Raw genomic sequence first — 21,469 nt, 5'->3', positions numbered from 1 at the left:
CCCCAACCATCCCTGTATTAAACTAGACTGCCCAAACCATCCCTGTATTAAACTAAACTCCCCCAACCATCCCTGTATTAAACTAGGTTCAACACAGAGGCTAACAAACCTGAGGGGAGAGAGCAGAAAAATTTCAAATTGGTGGATATAATTGATTGCTGTTCTCAGAGTCATAGTTATGTTCCATCTATATATATAGAGTGGACCTTACGTTTGCTGGTTGTTTTCAGTCAGTAACTTCAAATACCTCCCCACCCCTTTATTGACTCCACCCCCTTCTTGATTTATATTGATCTAATTTGTTTCAAGACTGATTCTTATTTATACAATTCAAGACTGATTCTTACATTATACATATAATTCAAGATTGATTCTTACATCATACATATAATTCAAGATTGTTTCTTATATCATACATATAATTCAAGATTGATTCTTACATCATATATATAATTCAAGATTGATTCTTACATCATACATATAATTCAAGATTGATTCTTACATCATACATATAATTCAAGACTGATTCTTACATTATACATATAATTCAAGATTGTTTCTTATATCATACATATAATTCAAGATTGATTCTTACATCATATATATAATTCAAGATTGATTCTTATATCATACATATAATTCAAAACTAATTCTTACATCATACATATAATTCAAGGTTGATTCTTACATCATACATTATATTCAAGACTTATTTTTACATCATACATATAATTCAAGATTGATTCTTATATCATACATATAATTCAAGACTGATTCTTATATCATACATATAATTCAAGACTAATTCTTACATCATACATATAATTCAAGGTTGATTCTTACATCATACATTATATTCAAGACTTATTTTTACATCATACATATAATTCAAGATTGATTCTTACATCATACATATAATTCAAGACTAATTCTTACATCATACATATAATTCTAGATTGATTCTTACATCATACATATAATTCAAGATTGATTCTTACATCATACATATAATTCTAGATTGATTCTTATATCATACATATAATTCAAGATTGATTCTTACATCATACATATAATTCAAGACTAATTCTTCCTTTATCATATAATTCAAAACTAATTCTTACATCATACATATAATTCAAGATTGATTCTTATATCATACATATAATTCAAGATTGATTCTTACATCATACATATAATTCAAGACTAATTCTTCCTTTATCATATAATTCAAAACTAATTCTTACATCATACATATAATTCAAGATTGATTCTTATATCATACATATAATTCAAGACTGATTCTTATATCATACATATAATTCAAGACTAATTCTTACATCATACATATAATTCAAGGTTGATTCTTACATCATACATTATATTCAAGACTTATTTTTACATCATACATATAATTCAAGACTGATTCTTATATCATACATATAATTCAAGACTAATTCTTACATCATACATATAATTCAAGATTGATTCTTACATCATACATATAATTCAAGACTGATTCTTATATCATACATATAATTCAAGACTAATTCTTATATCATACATATAATTCAAGATTGATTCTTACGTCATACATATAATTCAAGATTGATTCTTACATCATACATATAATTCAAGATTGATTCTTATATCATACGTATAATTCAAGACTAATTCTTATATCATACATATAATTCAAGACTAATTCTTATATCATACATATAATTCAAGACTGATTCTTATATCATACATATAATTCAAGACTGATTCTTACATTATACATATAATTCAAGATTGATTCTTATATCATACATATAATTCAAGATTGATTCTTATATCATACATATAATTCAAGATTGATTCTTACATCATACATATAATTCAGGATTGATTCTTATATCATACATATAATTCAAGACTAATTCTTATATCATACATATAATTCAAGACTGATTCTTATATCATACATATAATTCAAGACTAATTCTTACATTATACATATAATTCAAGATTGATTCTTATATCATACATATAATTCAAGATTGATTCTTACATCATACATATAATTCAAGATTGATTCTTATTTATATAATTCAAAACTAATTCTTACATCATACATATAATTCAAGATTGATTCTTATATCATACATATAATTCAAGATTGATTCTTACGTCATACATATAATTCAAGATTGATTCTTATATCATACATATAATTCAAGACTAATTCTTATATCATACATATAATTCAAGACTAATTCTTACATTATACATATAATTCAAGATTGATTCTTATATCATACATATAATTCAAGATTGATTCTTACATCATACATATAATTCAAGATTGATTCTTATTTATATAATTCAAAACTAATTCTTACATCATACATATAATTCAAGATTGATTCTTATATCATACATATAATTCAAGACTGATTCTTATTTATATAATTCAAAACTAATTCTTACATTATACATATAATTAAAGATTGATTCTTATATCATACATATAATTCAAGATTGTTTCTTATATCATACATATAATTCAAGACTAATTCTTACATCATACATATAATTCAAGGTTGATTCTTATATCATACATATAATTCAAGACTAATTCTTACATTATACATATAATTCAAGATTGATTCTTATATCATACATATAATTCAAGACTAATTCTTACATTATACATATAATTCAAGATTGTTTCTTATATCATACATATAATTCAAGACTAATTCTTACATCATACATATAATTCAAGGTTGATTCTTACATCATACATTATATTCAAGACTTATTTTTACATCATACATATAATTCAAGACTGATTCTTATTTATATAATTCAAGATTGATTCTTACATCATACATATAATTCAAGATTGATTCTTATATCATACATATAATTCAAGATTGATTCTTACATCATACATATAATTCAAGGTTGATTCTTACATCATACATTATATTCAAGACTTATTTTTACATCATACATATAATTCAAGACTGATTCTTATATCATACATATAATTCAAGACTAATTCTTACATTATACATATAATTCAAGATTGATTCTTATATCATACATATAATTCAAGATTGATTCTTACGTCATACATATAATTCAAGATTGATTCTTATATCATACATATAATTCAAGACTAATTCTTATATCATACATATAATTCAAGACTGATTCTTATATCATACATATAATTCAAGACTAATTCTTACATTATACATATAATTCAAGATTGATTCTTATATCATACATATAATTCAAGATTGATTCTTACGTCATACATATAATTCAAGATTGATTCTTATATCATACATATAATTCAAGACTAATTCTTATATCATACATATAATTCAAGACTGATTCTTATATCATACATATAATTCAAGACTAATTCTTACATTATACATATAATTCAAGATTGATTCTTATATCATACATATAATTCAAGATTGATTCTTATTTATATAATTCAAAACTAATTCTTACATCATACATATAATTCAAGATTGATTCTTATATCATACATATAATTCAAGACTGATTCTTATTTATATAATTCAAAACTAATTCTTACATCATACATATAATTCAAGATTGATTCTTATTTATATAATTCAAAACTAATTCTTACATCATACATATAATTCAAGATTGATTCTTACATCATACATATAATTCAAGACTAATTCTTCCTTTATCATATAATTCAAAACTAATTCTTACATCATACATATAATTCAAGGTTGATTCTTACATCATACATATAATTCAAGACTGATTCTTATTTATATAATTCAAAACTAATTCTTACATCATACATATAATTCAAGATTGATTCTTACATCATACATATAATTCAAGATTGATTCTTATATCATACATATAATTCAAGACTGATTCTTATTTATATAATTCAAAACTAATTCTTACATTATACATATAATTAAAGATTGATTCTTATATCATACATATAATTCAAGATTGTTTCTTATATCATACATATAATTCAAGACTAATTCTTACATCATACATATAATTCAAGATTGTTTCTTATATCATACATATAATTCAAGACTAATTCTTACATTATACATATAATTCAAGATTGATTCTTATATCATACATATAATTCAAGACTAATTCTTACATTATACATATAATTCAAGATTGTTTCTTATATCATACATATAATTCAAGACTAATTCTTACATCATACATATAATTCAAGGTTGATTCTTACATCATACATTATATTCAAGACTTATTTTTACATCATACATATAATTCAAGACTGATTCTTATTTATATAATTCAAGATTGATTCTTACATCATACATATAATTCAAGATTGATTCTTATATCATACATATAATTCAAGATTGATTCTTATATCATACATATAATTCAAGACTAATTCTTACATCATACATATAATTCAAGGTTGATTCTTACATCATACATTATATTCAAGACTTATTTTTACATCATACATATAATTCAAGACTGATTCTTATTTATATAATTCAAGATTGATTCTTACATCATACATATAATTCAAGATTGATTCTTATATCATACATATAATTCTAGATTGATTCTTACATCATACATATAATTCAAGATTGATTTTTATATCATATTTCTAATTCAGAATTGATTCTTACATCATACTTATCAAGACTGAATGTACTGTTGTACCTTTGCTATACATTTCTGGCAAAGATTTCATCTCTGCTTAACTTACAATTTTGTTCTTAAGGACCCTTTTCTCCATTTCAGTTTTGTACATTTGGAATGCTTACACACTTTTGTTTTTACGCATACAGTTGGGTAGTTACATGATTATGTGGAGACTTTGTAAAGCTCAGTTGTCCAGCTCCATCTATCAGAGCAATTTTGCGTCACCTAAATCATCTCTGTGGTGCTCCTGTGATTCTTATTGAATGTTCTTTACCAGGCAACAACAGAGGGCCCTTGCATGGAGCTTCCAGAAGTACTTCAGCAGTACAAAATGTTTCAATCCTCAATTGTAAATTTTAAAAACAGTGTAAATGTCACCAAATTGATGGGAAGTTTCCGTGATATCTGCACAATTCTGTGGCTGTTACATGTGCGTGACAAGCTATCACAGCATCTGCGTCAGCGAGGAAAAAAGATAATCAGCAAAGAGGAGCTGCACAAAGACGGCAATGTACATATGTCACAGGTTGGTTTCTCTTAAATATGCAGTAATTGCTATTTTCATTTCATTGTAAGTGGAATAAAAACTCATTTTGAAAGATCCTTTTGTCTACTATTGTTTGAAACCAGTTATCTTGCCTATAACTTAATACTTTTTACTATAATCCATTTAAAAACAAAAATAAATCAATTTTCTTTTAGTTTTACTTGTAAGTTTATTATAAACAAAATGCTACATCTGCACTGAATTGTTTGTATTGCTTATGACTGATGTATGATTACACATGTCCAAGATGATATCTTTGTTGTTTATGATTCAAGTATGATTATGCATGCCCAGGTCATATCTTTTGACCATGATAGGCTATAAGAAATAGATAATAAAATTAATGTATTTTGCTGAATTGCAGTTTCAACAACATTTATTCACCTCCCCTATGATAACTCACACCCAGATAACTTGCAAACACACTTATGTGGGGTCGGGCATGGCTGCCTTTGTTTTGGTTGAAAATATCCACAGAATTGACCACCATTTGTTGAATTTAGAGAAATTTGGGATAAAAACTACTAAATGAAACTAGTAAAAAAAAACTACTGAATTAAACTAGTAAAAAAACCTACCAAATTAAACTAGTAAAAGAAAACTTATAAATGAAACATCAACATATTGATCATTTTGTCCTCAGGAATGGTGGTTAGTACCCAGAAGTCTGATTCAGCATCATAAAATGTATTGCTTTTAAGAAGTCATATATTTTCTTAAGTTTCAAATGCCAAAAATATTAATTAGTACACTCTAAATGACATTGACGATATTTCAGTCCATAGGAATGTCAGTAATGGTGGTGGAACTTTAAAAAATAAATACCAATCAAAAAAGTTATTTTTCTTTAGTGAAATGAATGTTTTGTTTTGATTTTTTTAATTTGATCTTAGTACCAGTCTACTGCCACAGCTATATCCATTAGCAATGCTGAGACCCTAATTAAGTGCCAACTGTGTTTTGACCTCAAAATATGCAGAAATGTTTGTATTGTTACAATCAATTCAAAGTAGACCTGCTTTGTATTATCAGGTAAATTTCATCTTTTCTATCAAAACAAATACGGTTCAATAATAAAAATAATTTAGAACGTTAATAGGCAAGTTAGAGGTGTATTAGGAAAAAACAAAGTGTAACCAATCATAATCTTTATTGTATATCTTGTGACTGTTTATTATAATAATATTATACAATTAGGCTGTATTGGATACTGACAGTCCATGTTGGATAATGAAAACATATATTGTGCAGGAGGAAGGTGAATATTTTCACTTGATGTCTTTAGTTTTTCCCTTGCCAAACATTTGCTGTTCACTTTCATACATGGCTATGTTCTCTACATCTTTTTCACAATAATAAATTTAATTTTCTTATTTATATAAAACAAGCCCAATCAAAAAATAAATTAAAAAATTCAGTTCTTTCTTTAACATATTTCTTTCTCATTTCTCCTTGCAGACAAATTAAATTTACATACTATAGCAAATAGTGCCTGTAAATGTAACAAATGTTTATAATAAAATAACAAAATAGCATAAATTGTTTTGAAAATATGACTAATTTTTCCTCTAGTTTTTTCATATTAGATTTTTAAGGATAAGTGTTTCATAATTTTAAATGTTATGGTAGAATAGATATGTTTTATGTATTGAAGTCATTATATTAGACTGATGTCTCAGGCAATATGATAAAATCAGAGGAAGGAAATAAGCACCATTATATTAAGAGCTTGACAATTATAAGGAAAACTATAGAAATAACAACCACTAACACTACTACCACACAACTAAAACAACAACAAATAATAATAAGAACAACAACAACAGTAACAGAATAAAAGAATGATTATCATGTTTGTTACGATCATGATTTGATTAGAATTGAATTTTATTTTTGATATGTGGTACTTTGCATTTAATTAAATTTGACACCCAAATTCTTGCATAACCTTTGACAAAAAACATTGTTCTGTGGCTGTTGTACTAAGGTCTTATATAGGCATATGTTTAAGTCCCTGATTTTACACAATGGTGATAAATTAAATGAACCCTCTACTCATGGAGATTATGGAAAATAAAGGATGTTTTAAAATATAAAGGAAGCATTATTAGTGTTAAGACTTGGTGTATAATAAAATGTCAGTTGTGTAGTGACCCATACATTGTGGATTTGTTTTGTACTTGTAGGTGTTGTGTTGAAGAAACCTGTTTGAGACTCATTGCCTTTGGTGTCTTGTCTAGCACAGGTGTTTCAGTAAAACATAGACTCATTCACTAAAAATCCAAAATGTACAAATGACTGTATAATGACCTCATATCACCTAAAGTCAGTTGATATTGAAGAAATATATCCATATTTGGTAGATGAAATGTTTGTGGATGATAATCAGTAGATGATGATCACAGAAAAGGGCTACACACTAAACAGCTGATGTACCCAGATCCACTGTACATAATTAGTAGATGGTTGCCACAGTAAAGAGCTACACTCTAAACAGCTGATGTACCCAGGTCCACTGCACATAATCAGTAGATGATCATCACAGTAAAGGGATACAATCTAAACAGCTGATGTACCCAGATCCACTGTACGTAATCAGTAGATGATCATCACAATAAAGGGCTACACACTAAACAGCTGATGTACCCAGATCCACTGTACGTAATCAGTAGATGATCACAGTAAAGGGCTACACACTAAACAGCTGATGTACCCAGATCCACTGTACGTAATCAGTAGATGATCATCACAGTAAAGGGCTACACATTAAACAGCTGATGTACCCAGATCCACTGTACGTAATCAGTAGATGATCATCACAGTAAAGGGCTACACTCTAAACAGCTGATGTACCTGGCATACTATACATAATCAGTAGACAGTGGCCACAGTAAAGGGCTACACACTAAATAGCTGATGTATCCATATTCACTGTACGTAATCAGTAGATGATGTCCACAGTAAAGGCTACACACTAAACAGCTGATGTACCTGGGTATACTGTACATAATCAGTAGATGGTGGCCACAGTAAAGGCTACACACTAAACAGCTGATGTACCCAGGTCCACTGTACATTCTATGTAGGTGATGGGCACATTAAAGGGCTATACTCTAAACAGTTGATGTACCTGGATATACTGTACATAATCAGTAGATGGTGGCCACATTGAAGGGCTACACTCTAAACAGCTGATGTACCCATGTCCACTGTACATTACATGTAGGTGATGGCCACAGTAAAGGGCTACTCACTAAACAGCCAATCAGTTGTAAAGAACCAATGTTGAAATGATCTTTGTTTTCACATTTCAGAAATTTTGCATGTTTTTTATAAAAGATGTACAAAAATTAGTTTTACTAATGATTTACAGTCACTGGAAAATTTAGCATTAACCCACATTTTGCGGTGTGTGAATGTTAAATGTAAGTTCTGATTACAGTAGAACCTCAGTGGCTATAAATCACTCTTGTTGAAACCCCAAGTATTCTTGAACTTATATTTAGGATCCAACAAAAAGTTTACAGTTAAATTAATTCTCCTTGACTTGAATTGGAAATGTCTCAGACTGTTGTTCTGTGTCTCTTGGCCATTGAACTATTGAGATTCCGCTGTATTTGGAATGAGTAATATTTAGATCCAGACTCCTAGTTATTTCCCATATGTTTGAATTGTTCAGAAAAATTGTTCAAATGCTCATGTTTGTAAATGGTATAAGGTTTGTCAGTTTGACAAGGAAAAGCAGTTGCAGTGATAACAGAGTGATTTAAATACTTGCTTTGCACCTGTGAAGTTCATGGTTTAAATACTGTTTCAATTATTTTAAAGTTTTTGTTGTTGGCTGTCTATGCTGATATTTTTCCATTGGGTACTCTGGCTTCTTTTACTACAAATGACCACTCTCACAATGAAAAATGAATGATAATCAAATCAATATTCCTATTTAATCCTTCAGGAGAGTGCAGGAGCCAGCCAGGAAGGGGTACGAGAGTGTTTTACTACTCTCCAGTGGGCTGTACACATGCTTGCCTTCAGTAAATACCTGCTCGATGAGGAGTGTCTCCATAAGGTTGTTTTGTCATTGATTCTTGAACTACCTGCCACAGAGGACACTGCTGACATTCTTGCTGAATATTTCCACGACATTGAGAATCTTGAACCCGAGGTTCAGGAAAAGCTTGACAGACTTCTGAATAATTGGAAGAGTGTTGAGGTAGTTCCTGAGAACCATGGCAGAGCCACTAAGGTGCAGGAAAATGGGGAAGAGGTCGAAGGGGAAGGTGATGGAGAGGTCAGAAAGTCTGTCACTTTCTTCCAGGCTTCACCCAGAACTATTACTTTGTCTGTATATTTCCATAAACAGTGTGAGGTTGTGCCAAAAGTCTTCAAAAGGAAAAGAAAGTGCTTTGGTAATTATGAAGAGTTTGTATTTAACTCCAGAGATGAGAATGAAGGTACTGTTCATTCAAGTATCAGTTTTCAATATATCAATGGAATTTTGGTAGGCTCAAGGCCTTTTGAGACAAAACAGTCCTTTTTGGAGTTCCTGGACACATTCTTTGCCATCTCATTTACAAAACTTGCTCAAGAAGAAAGCAGACAGGGTAGAAATGTCAAGTATCCTCTGATTCAACCTTTTGCATCAGACATCAAAGAAAAAGAATTTCAGTCATATCCACTTAAAAATCTGGATGGTTCACAGAGGCGTCACACCTCAGTTGTAAAATCATCACCAAGAGCTAAATTTATGAGAAGTCAAAGTGAATCGCATGCTTTTGACGAAGAGGAAAAGCTGACTCAGAAGAATGTAAAACCAAGAGGTCTTTTCCGCAGCAATAGCTCAGTGGATGTCATTCCATCTTCCATCAAAAGTAGTAGGACAAGTCTGGCAGACACTGAGAACTCTCCTGGTAGGGAGGGGAAACTCAGAGGAGGTAGCTCTCCCAGTAAGGCCCAGACTCCTAACATGACTGGCCTTGCCACAAAGTATTACAAGTCAGAAGAAGTGCTCTACAGAGACCCAGCTGAGTCTGATGATGGTCACTGGGTACTGGATGTGAACTTTGGGCATCACTACCTTTCACTTCAACGTGTCCTGGATTGGTTGTACCAATGGGGCAGTCAGCACCATGCCCTCGGGCTACATTGGAAGGGAGAGAAGGACTTGGCTCTCAGACCCACCATGAGGATAGAGGTCCCAACTCAGTTGGTGGTACTGAGTCTTTGGTTGTTGGAGCACAAGTACAGCTCAGTGAAAAGAAAGAAAGGTTCTGCTGGAGCATCCCCAAGAGATGATCAACAGCCAGTGACACAGCAATATATAGATGTCACAGAAAGAAAGGCCAGATCAAAAGGTCTCTCCACACTGGAAGAGCTGACAGAAAATGACAGCTTCCAGAACGCATCTGACCTGAAGAAGTCGGCTAAGAGTGAGAAGGGAAAGGAAGAAAAGTCTAAAAGGAGTATGGTAACAGAGGACAGTCTTGTCAGTGTCAACTCAGTACAGATGGAAGATGAGGAGACAGCCAGAGTCCAGACAGCTTATAAACATCTTCTCAATGGGTCAGTCAGTCTTGATCTTACTATATTTGTTGCATTTGTTTTGAAGAAGGTAAATTGTTCAGCTTAGTGTTAGAATAACACAGATAACTGCTTTTTCTATGCAAGTGTCATTCTCTTCCTGGGAAATGTGACTTAAACATAGTATGACTGTGACATTTAATAACTGTAAGTAGTGTGGGGACATAATGGTTCAATCATGTTCATACAAGGCAATCAAAACAGTTCAACTCAAGTTTATTTGTAAAAATTTGGTCGTTAAATATGTACATACACTATATTTTAGGTCAATAATTGAGTTTAAGCATATCAACAGATTTTAACAATTGATACAGTTTATCAAAAACTATCTTTAAGTATTTGAATATGATGCTTTCTTTTGTTGGATATATTAAGTTGTAAAAATAGTGTTTTGGACCATTTATTTCCTTGTCACAACAACCTTGAGGTTCTCTTCTTTTGACAGGGAAGATTTTTACTCTTTAAGTAACATTTTAGAGCTTTTAACTCCAGTAAAATATAATATTAACAAAAATAGATAATATGTCTTGTTTCTTAGTACTTATTAATTGGCATCTTTATTGTTTTTCCAGAGCTGATGATAGCAGTTCATTAGAAGTTAGCTCCCTTGGCTCAGAGGATATGGATGAGCAGACCTTATCTCTCATTAAAGGGTTCATTTTTTTATTTATACATAGTTTTTATTTGTTACAATAATGGCTTGACATTAACAGTTGCCCAATGGCCCAAGGCAGGTGAAACAAAGATTATGGAAAATGAATGTTAGAAGAGTTTGTTCAACTTAGCAAGTGATTTGCATGTGTTACCAATGAAAATTTTAATATTACTAATTCATTATCTGTTGCTATTGCATTATTTACTTTTCTGGAATGGAAAATATATTTGTCCATACACACAAACTCCAACCTCCCATTAGAAGAAAAGTTCTAGAAAGTTCAAAGTCATATTGCTGATGTTAAAATCATGATTGATCATGGGTCGCACACCATTCATTATTGTGTAAGCAGGTCTGGATCACACCCACTCATTTATTGTCATCAGTACTCCAGTAAAGTATTGCTGACCTTTCACTGTTTGAAAACAGGTCTCACACCACTCTTCATTGTTCTCAATACCAAAGTATTACTTATATTAGATAGCATTTGACTTCAAGTCTCACCCCATCCATTGATATTATAATCAGTGTTTATGATTATTATTAGTTATTTTCAGATTTTCTGTTACAGGCATATCAGGGCAGTGTGGGGTCAAAATGTGAGTATAAAAAACCCTAAGGCATACAGATTGCACCCCCACCATGAGTGTAGTAATTATCAATGGACAGATAAGCTATCTTTTCTGCTGTTTATGGTCAGACAAGGTTTGGGGCCTTGCAGAATGAAGACATGCCTATAAGAAGAGGATGAAAGGACTTTCTTCCTCCTCATCTCTAAAACATACTGGGTCCTTCTCTGAGTCCCTTGGGTGTCAGAAGAATATTACCCTTTCAATGGTGAAAGACACTCCCCATTCACATGATAAAATGAGGCCATTGGACTTCTGACAGTTGTTCCGACCCAGTCAGTGTCTGTTAGTGTTTGGTCCAGGGTCCCTCCCAAGCAAGAATATTCTAGGGCAGAGATTTGTGTCCCAAGCTGTCAGACTTGGGGAACACAAAATTGGTCTCCACTTTGGAAAGTGTTGCCTGAGGCACAGATCTGCTTCCCAATTTGACTATGGTCAGGTAGCTTTCTAAAGGTTTGAAGAGGGCCAAGAGCTTCCTAGACAGCATAAGGGCAGGTCAGTCCCTGTCTCTGTGCTGAGACCGTAGCCACATCACATATGGGCATTTCCCTCCCTCTGCTGCAGGGCATCCCCTTTCCTTCATTTCCCATAGGTGCTCAAATAACCCTCTTTTCAGAGGTTTGATCCAGCATAATGGATGATCGCTGGGTCTTCCCCTTAATAAACAGAAGATACTGGTTTCAGTTCCATTAACATCCTTCTCTGGCAAGGCCCACTGCTTTTCCACCTTTTAATCTGTGGTTAAGAGGTGGACTCCCTTCTGCAGAATGGCACAGTGAAGAGTCTCTGGCCTTCTGCTTAGATTTTCCTGAATTCAAAACAAGGCAGAAAGTTTTTACTGATAATTGACCTTTCTGCCTTAAACATGTTTCTTCAAGAGGAACTTTTCATGGTCAAGACCACAGCCTTGTTCAGGAATGTGTTCAGGCTTGGTGACTTCATTGACCTTCAGGATGTGTATCTTCACATCCCAATTTTTCCTCCTCACAGAAAGTACTTCCAGTTTGGTTGGGACTGGTAGGTATTCTTCCATTGACCTAGCATCTGTACCCAGGCCCTTTACCAAAGTAATGGGAGTAGTCACTGCTACCCAAAAGTCAATGGAGATAACTATCCTGCAGTATTTTGTTGACTGGTTGAACCACAATTGCCACATAGAGTCCTTGAGACAAGGTCTGTCTCAGTGCTGGTCCATAATGAGCCAATTTTGCCATTTGCTAAGCACAGAGAAATTAGAGCTAGTTCCATCTCTGGATGTCATAAATGTGGGGATGAATTTTCTCATAAACATGGGATTAGTCATGATCCTGCTGAACAGAATCCTGGCCATGTTGGAGCTGCCAAGACCCAAGACTTTGTTGTCAGTTCAAATATATCTATCCCTATTGTGGACCTTAAACACCACGTGGACCAGGTTCTGCCTGAAAAGACTGCACTAATGCCCCCCCCCCCCCAGATTATTCTTGTTGGAAAATGAAAACTGCTTGGGACAGCTGACAGCTTAGATCTAGAATCTGATTTTCATTACTATTTGAATTGCTACTCTAATTGAACTGGTTTCTGACTGGACTTCACATGTACTTAGAAGAAAAAAACTCTTATCTGTTCATAGATGCATCAGATTTGGGGTGGAATGTTTACTTTTAACCAGAATTGTTAGCTCATCATAGTTCTTGATCTTAGGAAGAATCTACCTTCCATATAAACAATCTGGAAATGAGGGTGGAATTTTTAGCCCTACATTTGTGCATAAACCGAGTAAAGAGTCAGTGTGTGATGGTCTCCTCCAACAGTACATCAGTCATAGTGTACCTCAGGCAACAAAGTAGGTGCTCATTCCCCTTCTCTCTGCTTCAAGGTTTGGAACCTTCTTTGATAGGCAACCTCAGAATGGATTATCCTCAAGGTGCATCTTAGTCCAGGCAAGAAGAATACTTTGGTGGACAGTTGGTTCCAGAAAGGCAAGCTGTTCCTCAGAGAATTGTCTCTGCACCAGTCTGTTCAGACTATTGGGGAGACCTTTAGTCGACTTGTTCGTGACAAGGCTTAACAAAAAGTTCCTCTTTTATGTTTCCTCAGTCCCAAGTCACTGGACCTGGGCAGTGGATACCTTCTGCCTGAAGTGGGATTATCTGTTTATTCATGACTTCCACTGTTCAGCATGTTTCCATGAGTACTCCACAAAGTCAGGATCTCCACTGCTCAGCTTATTTTTATAGGCTCTGGCCCAAATGATTATGCTTCAAAGATTTATTGACCTGTCAGTAGACCAGCCAAAAACATTACCTTAAAAGGAAGGACTGCAGCCCATAGATTCTCCACCCTCCTGATTGGATCATCTCAAGCAATCTATTCAGCAGGACAAGTTTTTGAGCTAAGTTGCCAGGTGCATTGTTCAAGCCAGGAAACACTACATGTTTATGGTCTATGATGCCAAATGGAGAATGTTTTGTGATTGGTGTAATAGGAAATCCATTGATCCTAGTCATCTCTCTATGATTGTCATGGCTGATTTTCTACTATTTCTATTCAGAGAGATAGAATGCTCAGTTTCAGCTGTTAAGAGGTATAAGTGTATCTCTATCTAACATCCTCAAATTTTCAAAAAGCCTGGCCATTGAGTCAGTTCCTCATTTTTCTGACCATGTCAGGTATTTTGTGTTGTATAGACTGGTTTTTTACTCATTAATGCCCTGATGTAATCTCTCATGCATGTTGTTTTCTTTAATAGAAACCCCTATATACCATTTGGGTGAAGCTTGTTTCAAGAACCTTACCCTTAAAACTGTTTTCCTGCTGTCCTTAACATGTGTGAGATGATTTCTTGAGCTTCATGCTTTGTCAAAAGAAGAAGGGTATTTTATGGTTTAAATGGCAATTATGAGTCCGTTTCCCTTCTTTGCCAGCCAGATATTTTAAAAAAAAACAGAAACAGCTTTCTTTTGTAGCTTCACTTTAGAGATTCTCAGTCTCAGTCAGGTCAATGCTGGTGATGATGATGATCAACTTTTATGCCCCGGTTAGAGTTTTACAGTTCTATTTGGCCTCCTTCCAAAGGAGGAGGAGGGGTAGGCAGTGCCTTTTCATTACCCTAGACAGCGGTTCTGATAATTTGGCCTCCACTATTTCTAGGTCAATTGTCAGGATTATCTAGAAGGTTTATTAGTCCCAGACTGACCGGCTCTTTCATTCATCTAGATTTAAGCCCATGAGGTTCAGGTTATCACAACTTTATCAGCCAGTCAAACTCATTTGACATTGAAGGAAGTGATGAAAGCCATGTTTCATGCACTATTTTCTCATCTTTCTATTGTGCTCTTTAACTCACATGAGCAAAGGCATACTTTCTTATGGGTCCATAATCACAACACAAAAAGTCATCCAAGCAGATACCAACTTAGAGTAGAGCACTTTAACTTCTGTAAGGGTTAGTGTATTCTTTTTGTTTTAAGCCCATCATAGATTTAGCACTGCTCTAGTGACAGGTAAAATATTATTCATATTAAATCTAATGAGGGAACAAATTTTAATGATGTAATACTTACCTACTGCCACTGCCTTATTCTCTCCTTCCTCCCACAAGTTGTCTTTGTCCCGAAAATGGAGGATGACTACTGCACATAGGCCTGCAATGTGGGGAGCTGACTGGGTTTGTGATAGTAAAAGAGTAGCAACAGGAATGCAACAGTTACACACACACACACACAAAAGCTACATTTTTGGGTCACATGATAAAGTAAATTTTTATTCCACTCCAATTTGATGCAGCACTCGGTGTAATAAGATTTTTCTATTCATTATTCAAAAAGAAGGCTTGCGTTAAAAGTTTTTCATGCTGCTGTAAGTCTGCTGTCTTTTTCAATTCCGATTTAATTCATGTTAGCATAGCATGTGTATGACATAGGACATTACATTGCTTAAACTATATATTTGAATAAAGATATGTAATCCATACTTGCTGATTTTCTTAAGTTTATGGGTGCAAATAGCTTAGTTATTCTTCTTGTGTCAAACTTCACAGAACATATTTTTAGGACACTAAATGAAACCTATGATTGACTATTTACGTGAGTTGAACACATGAGTTAAAAATCAAAACATTTATAGTTTTTTATCATCGATAGAGAATGAAGATGTAGAATACAAGGAAAAGTTACTAATAGAGAATTTCATATGAACACATGTAGAACAGTTTCTGCTCAGATAAAGGAGTACTGGTGACTTGAAAAGGAATACTGATTTCTTTTTCCAGATTTATTGTTGTTGTTGTTGTTGTTGTTGTGGGGTTTAATGCCATTTTTCAGCACATGATAGGCTATACATGGCGGCCAGTATTAATGGTGGAGGAAGAACCCGGGAAAACCCTGGAAAGAACCACCGACCCACGAGAAGCTACTGGCAAGCTTTTTCACAAGCCCACATTGGCTGAATCTTAGACTCAAACAGCTGCAGACAGAGGTGAGATGGCAGTGATCCCTGATGAAGAGCACTTTAAACCACTTGGCCACTCAGGGCCCCTTTTCCAGATTTAAGTTAAAGGATCATAATCTAGATTTTAAGATAATTTTTTGTCTGACATCTGTGACCATGTTGTACTATTAATTAGTTAACATTTATATTTTCAAAATATGACTAATATCTACTGAATTATGTATCTGTAAGTTGTGCTACTATTTCTTTGCTTACACATTTGACCCAAAATAGATCTGGGCTAGTTTCCTCTGACCCCCCAGTTTAGATATTTTGATATTTATCACTCCAACACAAATGTCAAATGTCTGAAATGGGGTGGGAAAGGTCAGAGGAAAGTCATAATAGGTCTGTAGTAGCAATGAATTAGTCACCTCAAAATAGGTCTTGTAAAAACTTACCAGCCAGGGCCAGCGATCTCAGAAAATAATGTCAAGCCCTATACCAATCATGACATTTTTATGACTGATTACAAAGACATTGGGAAATTTCATCGTTATAAGTTAATACTATTTGTATTTTTGTTTTTTACATGCATTTGTTTGTCAAAGGTTTGATGAAGTAATTATGATGACTTTCATTTCTAAGCCAAAGTTGCCTGCATTCTTCCATTAACTCTGTAACTTTCATTCAAATTGTGTGAAATTTTATTTATATCTCATGTTCCTGATTTTATTTTATTTTGAAAAAGGTAAAAATGATATAAATTAATATATATTTAGGCCTAATTGTGCATGCTTAAACATTTAAACCATGTTTGATTTATAAGAAAAAAGTCTAATATTACAACATAATTAGCTAAATAAGAAGCTGACTGGCTTTAAAGGACTGTTTATAATTGTTTCAGGCTCAGAAGTTCACACAGGAATCCCAGTAAAGACAGTCCCAGTAAGGAGAGTCCTGACAGAAGGGACAGCTCTACCTTAAATAACACTCTTCATTTCCAATCCTCTCCAGAGAGAAGAAGTCTCTCCAACATGGTACCCAATACAAGCACTCCTGTCTCCAATGAAAAAATGAGAAAATCACGTAGGGCAGAGTTTGAAGAACAGAATGGAGAAGGGAATGTCCTTGAATTATCATATTCCTCAAGTTTACAGAGATCAAGAGTTAATGTTGGTGGCAAGCACAGTCATCATCATGGCAACAATCCAGAATATCATGACTATGCAGATAATCCTGAGCATAGGCTTCGGGAAAATCCAGGAGATAATATAGGCCATCACAACAGACACACATCTGGTCACTATCATCAAAGTAATCCAGGGCATAATCCAGGAAATCCTGGGCATAGTTCAGGGCATAACAGTCATAACAGGAGTGGAAATGTTGGTAATCATCATGATGGTGACCTTTCCCATAACCCTGGTAACAATAATGGACCAGGAAATATGTCAGGACTTGATATTGGTCAGCAGCTGAAGTACATCATCAGAGGAGAACTGAGGAGGATGTTGGAGGTAAGATGGTTCGATTTTTCATTTTTGCAGGTTGCCTTAGGCAAAGTAAAGTCACAAGTTCTGTCGTTTTTTTCATTTTTACTTCTTTGTACAAGCTGATTCCCAAAAACCTTTGCATGAAAATGTATTCTAATCTTCCTGCAAGAGATATTCTATGGAAGAAGCTTGGAATTATCTGATATAGAACAGTGACTTGGAATATAAACAGTGAGGCAAATATTCTCTATCTGTATTACTTATCGATTTCCATATTTAAATTTCATAAAAGAGGTATCCGATTATTATTTTAGGTTAAATTACTTATCGATTTCCATATTTAAATTTCACCAAAGAGGTATCCAATTATTATTTCAGGTTAAATTACTTTTCAATTTTCATATTTAAATTCCATAAAAGAGGTATCCGATTATTTTTTCAGGTTCAGCATCAAAGCATGATGGCTATGATGGGAGCTCTTGATGAGACTAGAACTCCATGGCAACCAGACCAGCCAGCCAATGAAACAATAGAGCAGCATTTGTCCCGATCACAACCTGATAGGACAAGAGGACCTATGGTAGAAGATGAGTTGGAACATTCACAGAGATCACACCATCAGAAACCAAATGTCAGGGAAGTTCTACAAGAAATGAAAAACTTGCAGAAAAAATCTGTTGTTGAAAATGTTCCAGATTTAAAGGGGAAAAGATTCAAATCGCCACATGGGAAGATATCTGGGAAGGAAAACATCCTCGAGGCCAGTCTTCATGTATCAGACCTTCAAAGTGCCTCACGATCTCCTCAGGAAATCCAGCTATTTCAGATCAGGGATGGACAAGATGTGAACCTTATCCCTAGGTTTCTAAGAATACCTGCAGAAAAGGATGATGGGGGATTGTCTTTCAAGCTTCCAAAATTGCCACAAGAAGCCTGGGGTCAGGAGAAAAATGAGAGACCCAGAGAGGAGATTTCTAGAATCCCTCTTCTTCAAATTGATGAAAATGCACACAAAATTGCCCACATATCTTCCCAGCATGCACCATCCTGGCTTCTCCCCATGCCCCAGACAGGCTACTTCAACAGTGATATCACTAATAAGGCTGTTCATGTCAGTGTAGGGCATCATGATATTCCACTTCTGCAGCTTCCAAAGGACAATGAACAACAGGGGAAGTCTACATTTGGAAAGCTTCTGCCACCTAACATGGTAGTTTCACAACAGCAGGCCCAAGCTGAAGCCTTGAGGGAGAGAATGGCAAAGGAGTTTCAGGAATTTTTAACATATCAGGTAGGTATTTTGAATGTTTCATTTCTTAATTTTCTAGAATTATCTAGATTGAAACTTTTTTCGTTTTGCAGAAGTGCTGGCTATGTCAGTAATTAAAATCTTATGTGAAAATTTTTGTTTTGGACTTAGTAAAAGTTGTATCCAGGAAGAGGGCATCATAGTATGGTTTCTGATGACAAGACATTAAGTTCCATTGAACCCTTGCAGCTTTGTACCAATTTATCTTCTCTGGCAGTAAGGGTGATGGTGGGTAGAGTGTAAATATTAATATTCTATATCATAGCATATGAGACACTCCTCAAAATGAGTTACTGTGAGTTAGATATAGTTGGGACATATCATAGCATGTGAGATACTCCTCAAAATGAGTAAATGTGAGTTATAGTTGGGACATAGCATGTGAGACACTCCTCAAAATGAGTTACTGTGAATTAGATATAGTTGGGACATATCATAGCATGTGAGACACATTTCAGAACCCTCATTGTATTGTATTCCTATTGTTTAGCAAAGTCTTAAAGCTTTATTTTATCCCTCAAAATCACAGTGTATTGTTTGAGGTGAGCTCTTGAAGAGAGGATACAAACATGTGAACACTCTCACAGAACTTTGAACCATATGACCATACATCATTGGCAATACATCACAAATCTTCTTGAATTAAATTCTTGTAGGAGTATACTTTTATATGGAATATATTAGGTGTTAGTTTAGTCATGATTCTATGCATATTTTACATAATCTGCGTGTAAACTAAAGTATAGTAAAAGTAACCTGAGAGACAATTTATAAGAATTTCATATTAGTTTACATGGATAAAGTTAAAAATACAACCAGTTTTCATCGTCTGGAACTATATTTAAGTATTGTTGACTGAAACACTTAGCTGTGTTTTCACTAATATAACTTAACTATAGACATAAGCTTAATAATTTGATCCAGCAATCTGATTGGCAGAAATTCAATTTTGACTTAAAATTTAAAAAAATCAACTACATGTATCTCAAGTCTGAATTTAATTCAAGACTTGTTTTGTAAAATTGTAGTCTGATCACATTTGACTAATAAGAGTTAAACCTGAAACCATAGCAGTAAACAAATCTTTTCACATGATTATATCAGAAGTGAACCCAAGACATAAAATTTCATGAGGAGTGCATAATCACTTGACTACCAGAAGTAAATCCAAGAGTTCAAAATTCCAGAAGAGTGCATAATCACTTGATTACCAAAGTGAACCCCAAAGACTTCAGAGTATCAAAATACCTGAGGAATGCATAATCACTTGACTACCAGAAGTGAACCCAAGGCTTCAAAATTCCAGAAGAGTGCATAATCACTTGATTACCAGACTTGAACCCAAAGACTTCAAAATACCTACTTGAGCTTTTAATTTTGCAACCAATATAGTACATAAGTATGATTTTTTCTCTCACTATTTCAATGTTTGTTATTGCAAAACAAATGAAGTTTTAATATAAATTTCTTCCTACAATATTAGACTGCTCAGGATAAAGAGATGGAAATACAGAGATTTGGAGGGAAGCTTCTTCATATCAACTTTGAAAGAGTAAAAACAGCTGAAGAAGAAATGGAAAGACAGTAAGGAACTATCATGCTTACCATTGCCAGAAATTGACATCAAATTTTAATTTTCCAAATAAACAAGGAAAGTTTAGATCACTATTAAAAAGTAGATAAGAGACATTGTACTATTCCCCTTAGCAGTGGCACATAGGTGTCCTTGTTGGCATTGGTACATAGGTGTCATTGTTGGCAAAGAAGTCCTATAATTTCAATAGATGGAATCTTATAGTTTTGATAGAACGAGTTGTATAGTTTCAACAATAAAGAGTCTTATAGTTTGGAATAAAATCCTGTAGGCTCAATAGGAGTCCTATAGTTTCAACAGGAGTCCCAGGTTTCAGTGGGAGTCCTATAGTTTCGATAGATGGAGTCTTATAGTTTAAAAAGAAGGAGTTGTATAGTTTCAATAGAAGCAGTCTTGTAGTTTCAATAGAAGGAGTCTTACTGTTTGAATAGAAGGAGTCTTATAGTTTGAATAGGAGTTGTATAGTTTCATTCAAAGAAGTCCTATAATTTGCATAGATGGCATCTTATAGTTTTTATAGAAGGAGTTGTACAGTTTCAGTA

At 33.5% G+C, this 21,469-nt stretch overlaps 1 protein-coding gene across 1 annotated transcript in view; it reads left to right on the top strand.

The window, feature by feature from the left end:
- The window catches only part of LOC149807106 (uncharacterized), a 166,214-nt gene that overhangs the window by 83,653 nt on the left and 61,092 nt on the right, over window positions 1-21,469 (top strand). The window contains exons 18-23 of the mRNA XM_089962073.1: window positions 4,985-5,233; window positions 9,210-10,816; window positions 11,407-11,487; window positions 17,436-18,048; window positions 18,467-19,315; window positions 20,817-20,917. Of these exons, the coding sequence (XP_089818199.1) occupies window positions 4,985-5,233; window positions 9,210-10,816; window positions 11,407-11,487; window positions 17,436-18,048; window positions 18,467-19,315; window positions 20,817-20,917 (3,500 nt within the window). The remainder of the gene's footprint in view (window positions 1-4,984; window positions 5,234-9,209; window positions 10,817-11,406; window positions 11,488-17,435; window positions 18,049-18,466; window positions 19,316-20,816; window positions 20,918-21,469) is intronic.

Source organism: Sinohyriopsis cumingii, chromosome 1 (assembly GCF_028554795.1).
Source record: "Sinohyriopsis cumingii isolate HCF-2022 chromosome 1, ASM2855479v2, whole genome shotgun sequence".
Lineage (NCBI taxonomy): Eukaryota > Metazoa > Mollusca > Bivalvia > Unionida > Unionidae > Sinohyriopsis > Sinohyriopsis cumingii.
The sequence above is the reverse complement of the archived record's forward strand: the minus strand, read 5'-3'. Positions and strand labels throughout refer to the sequence as shown.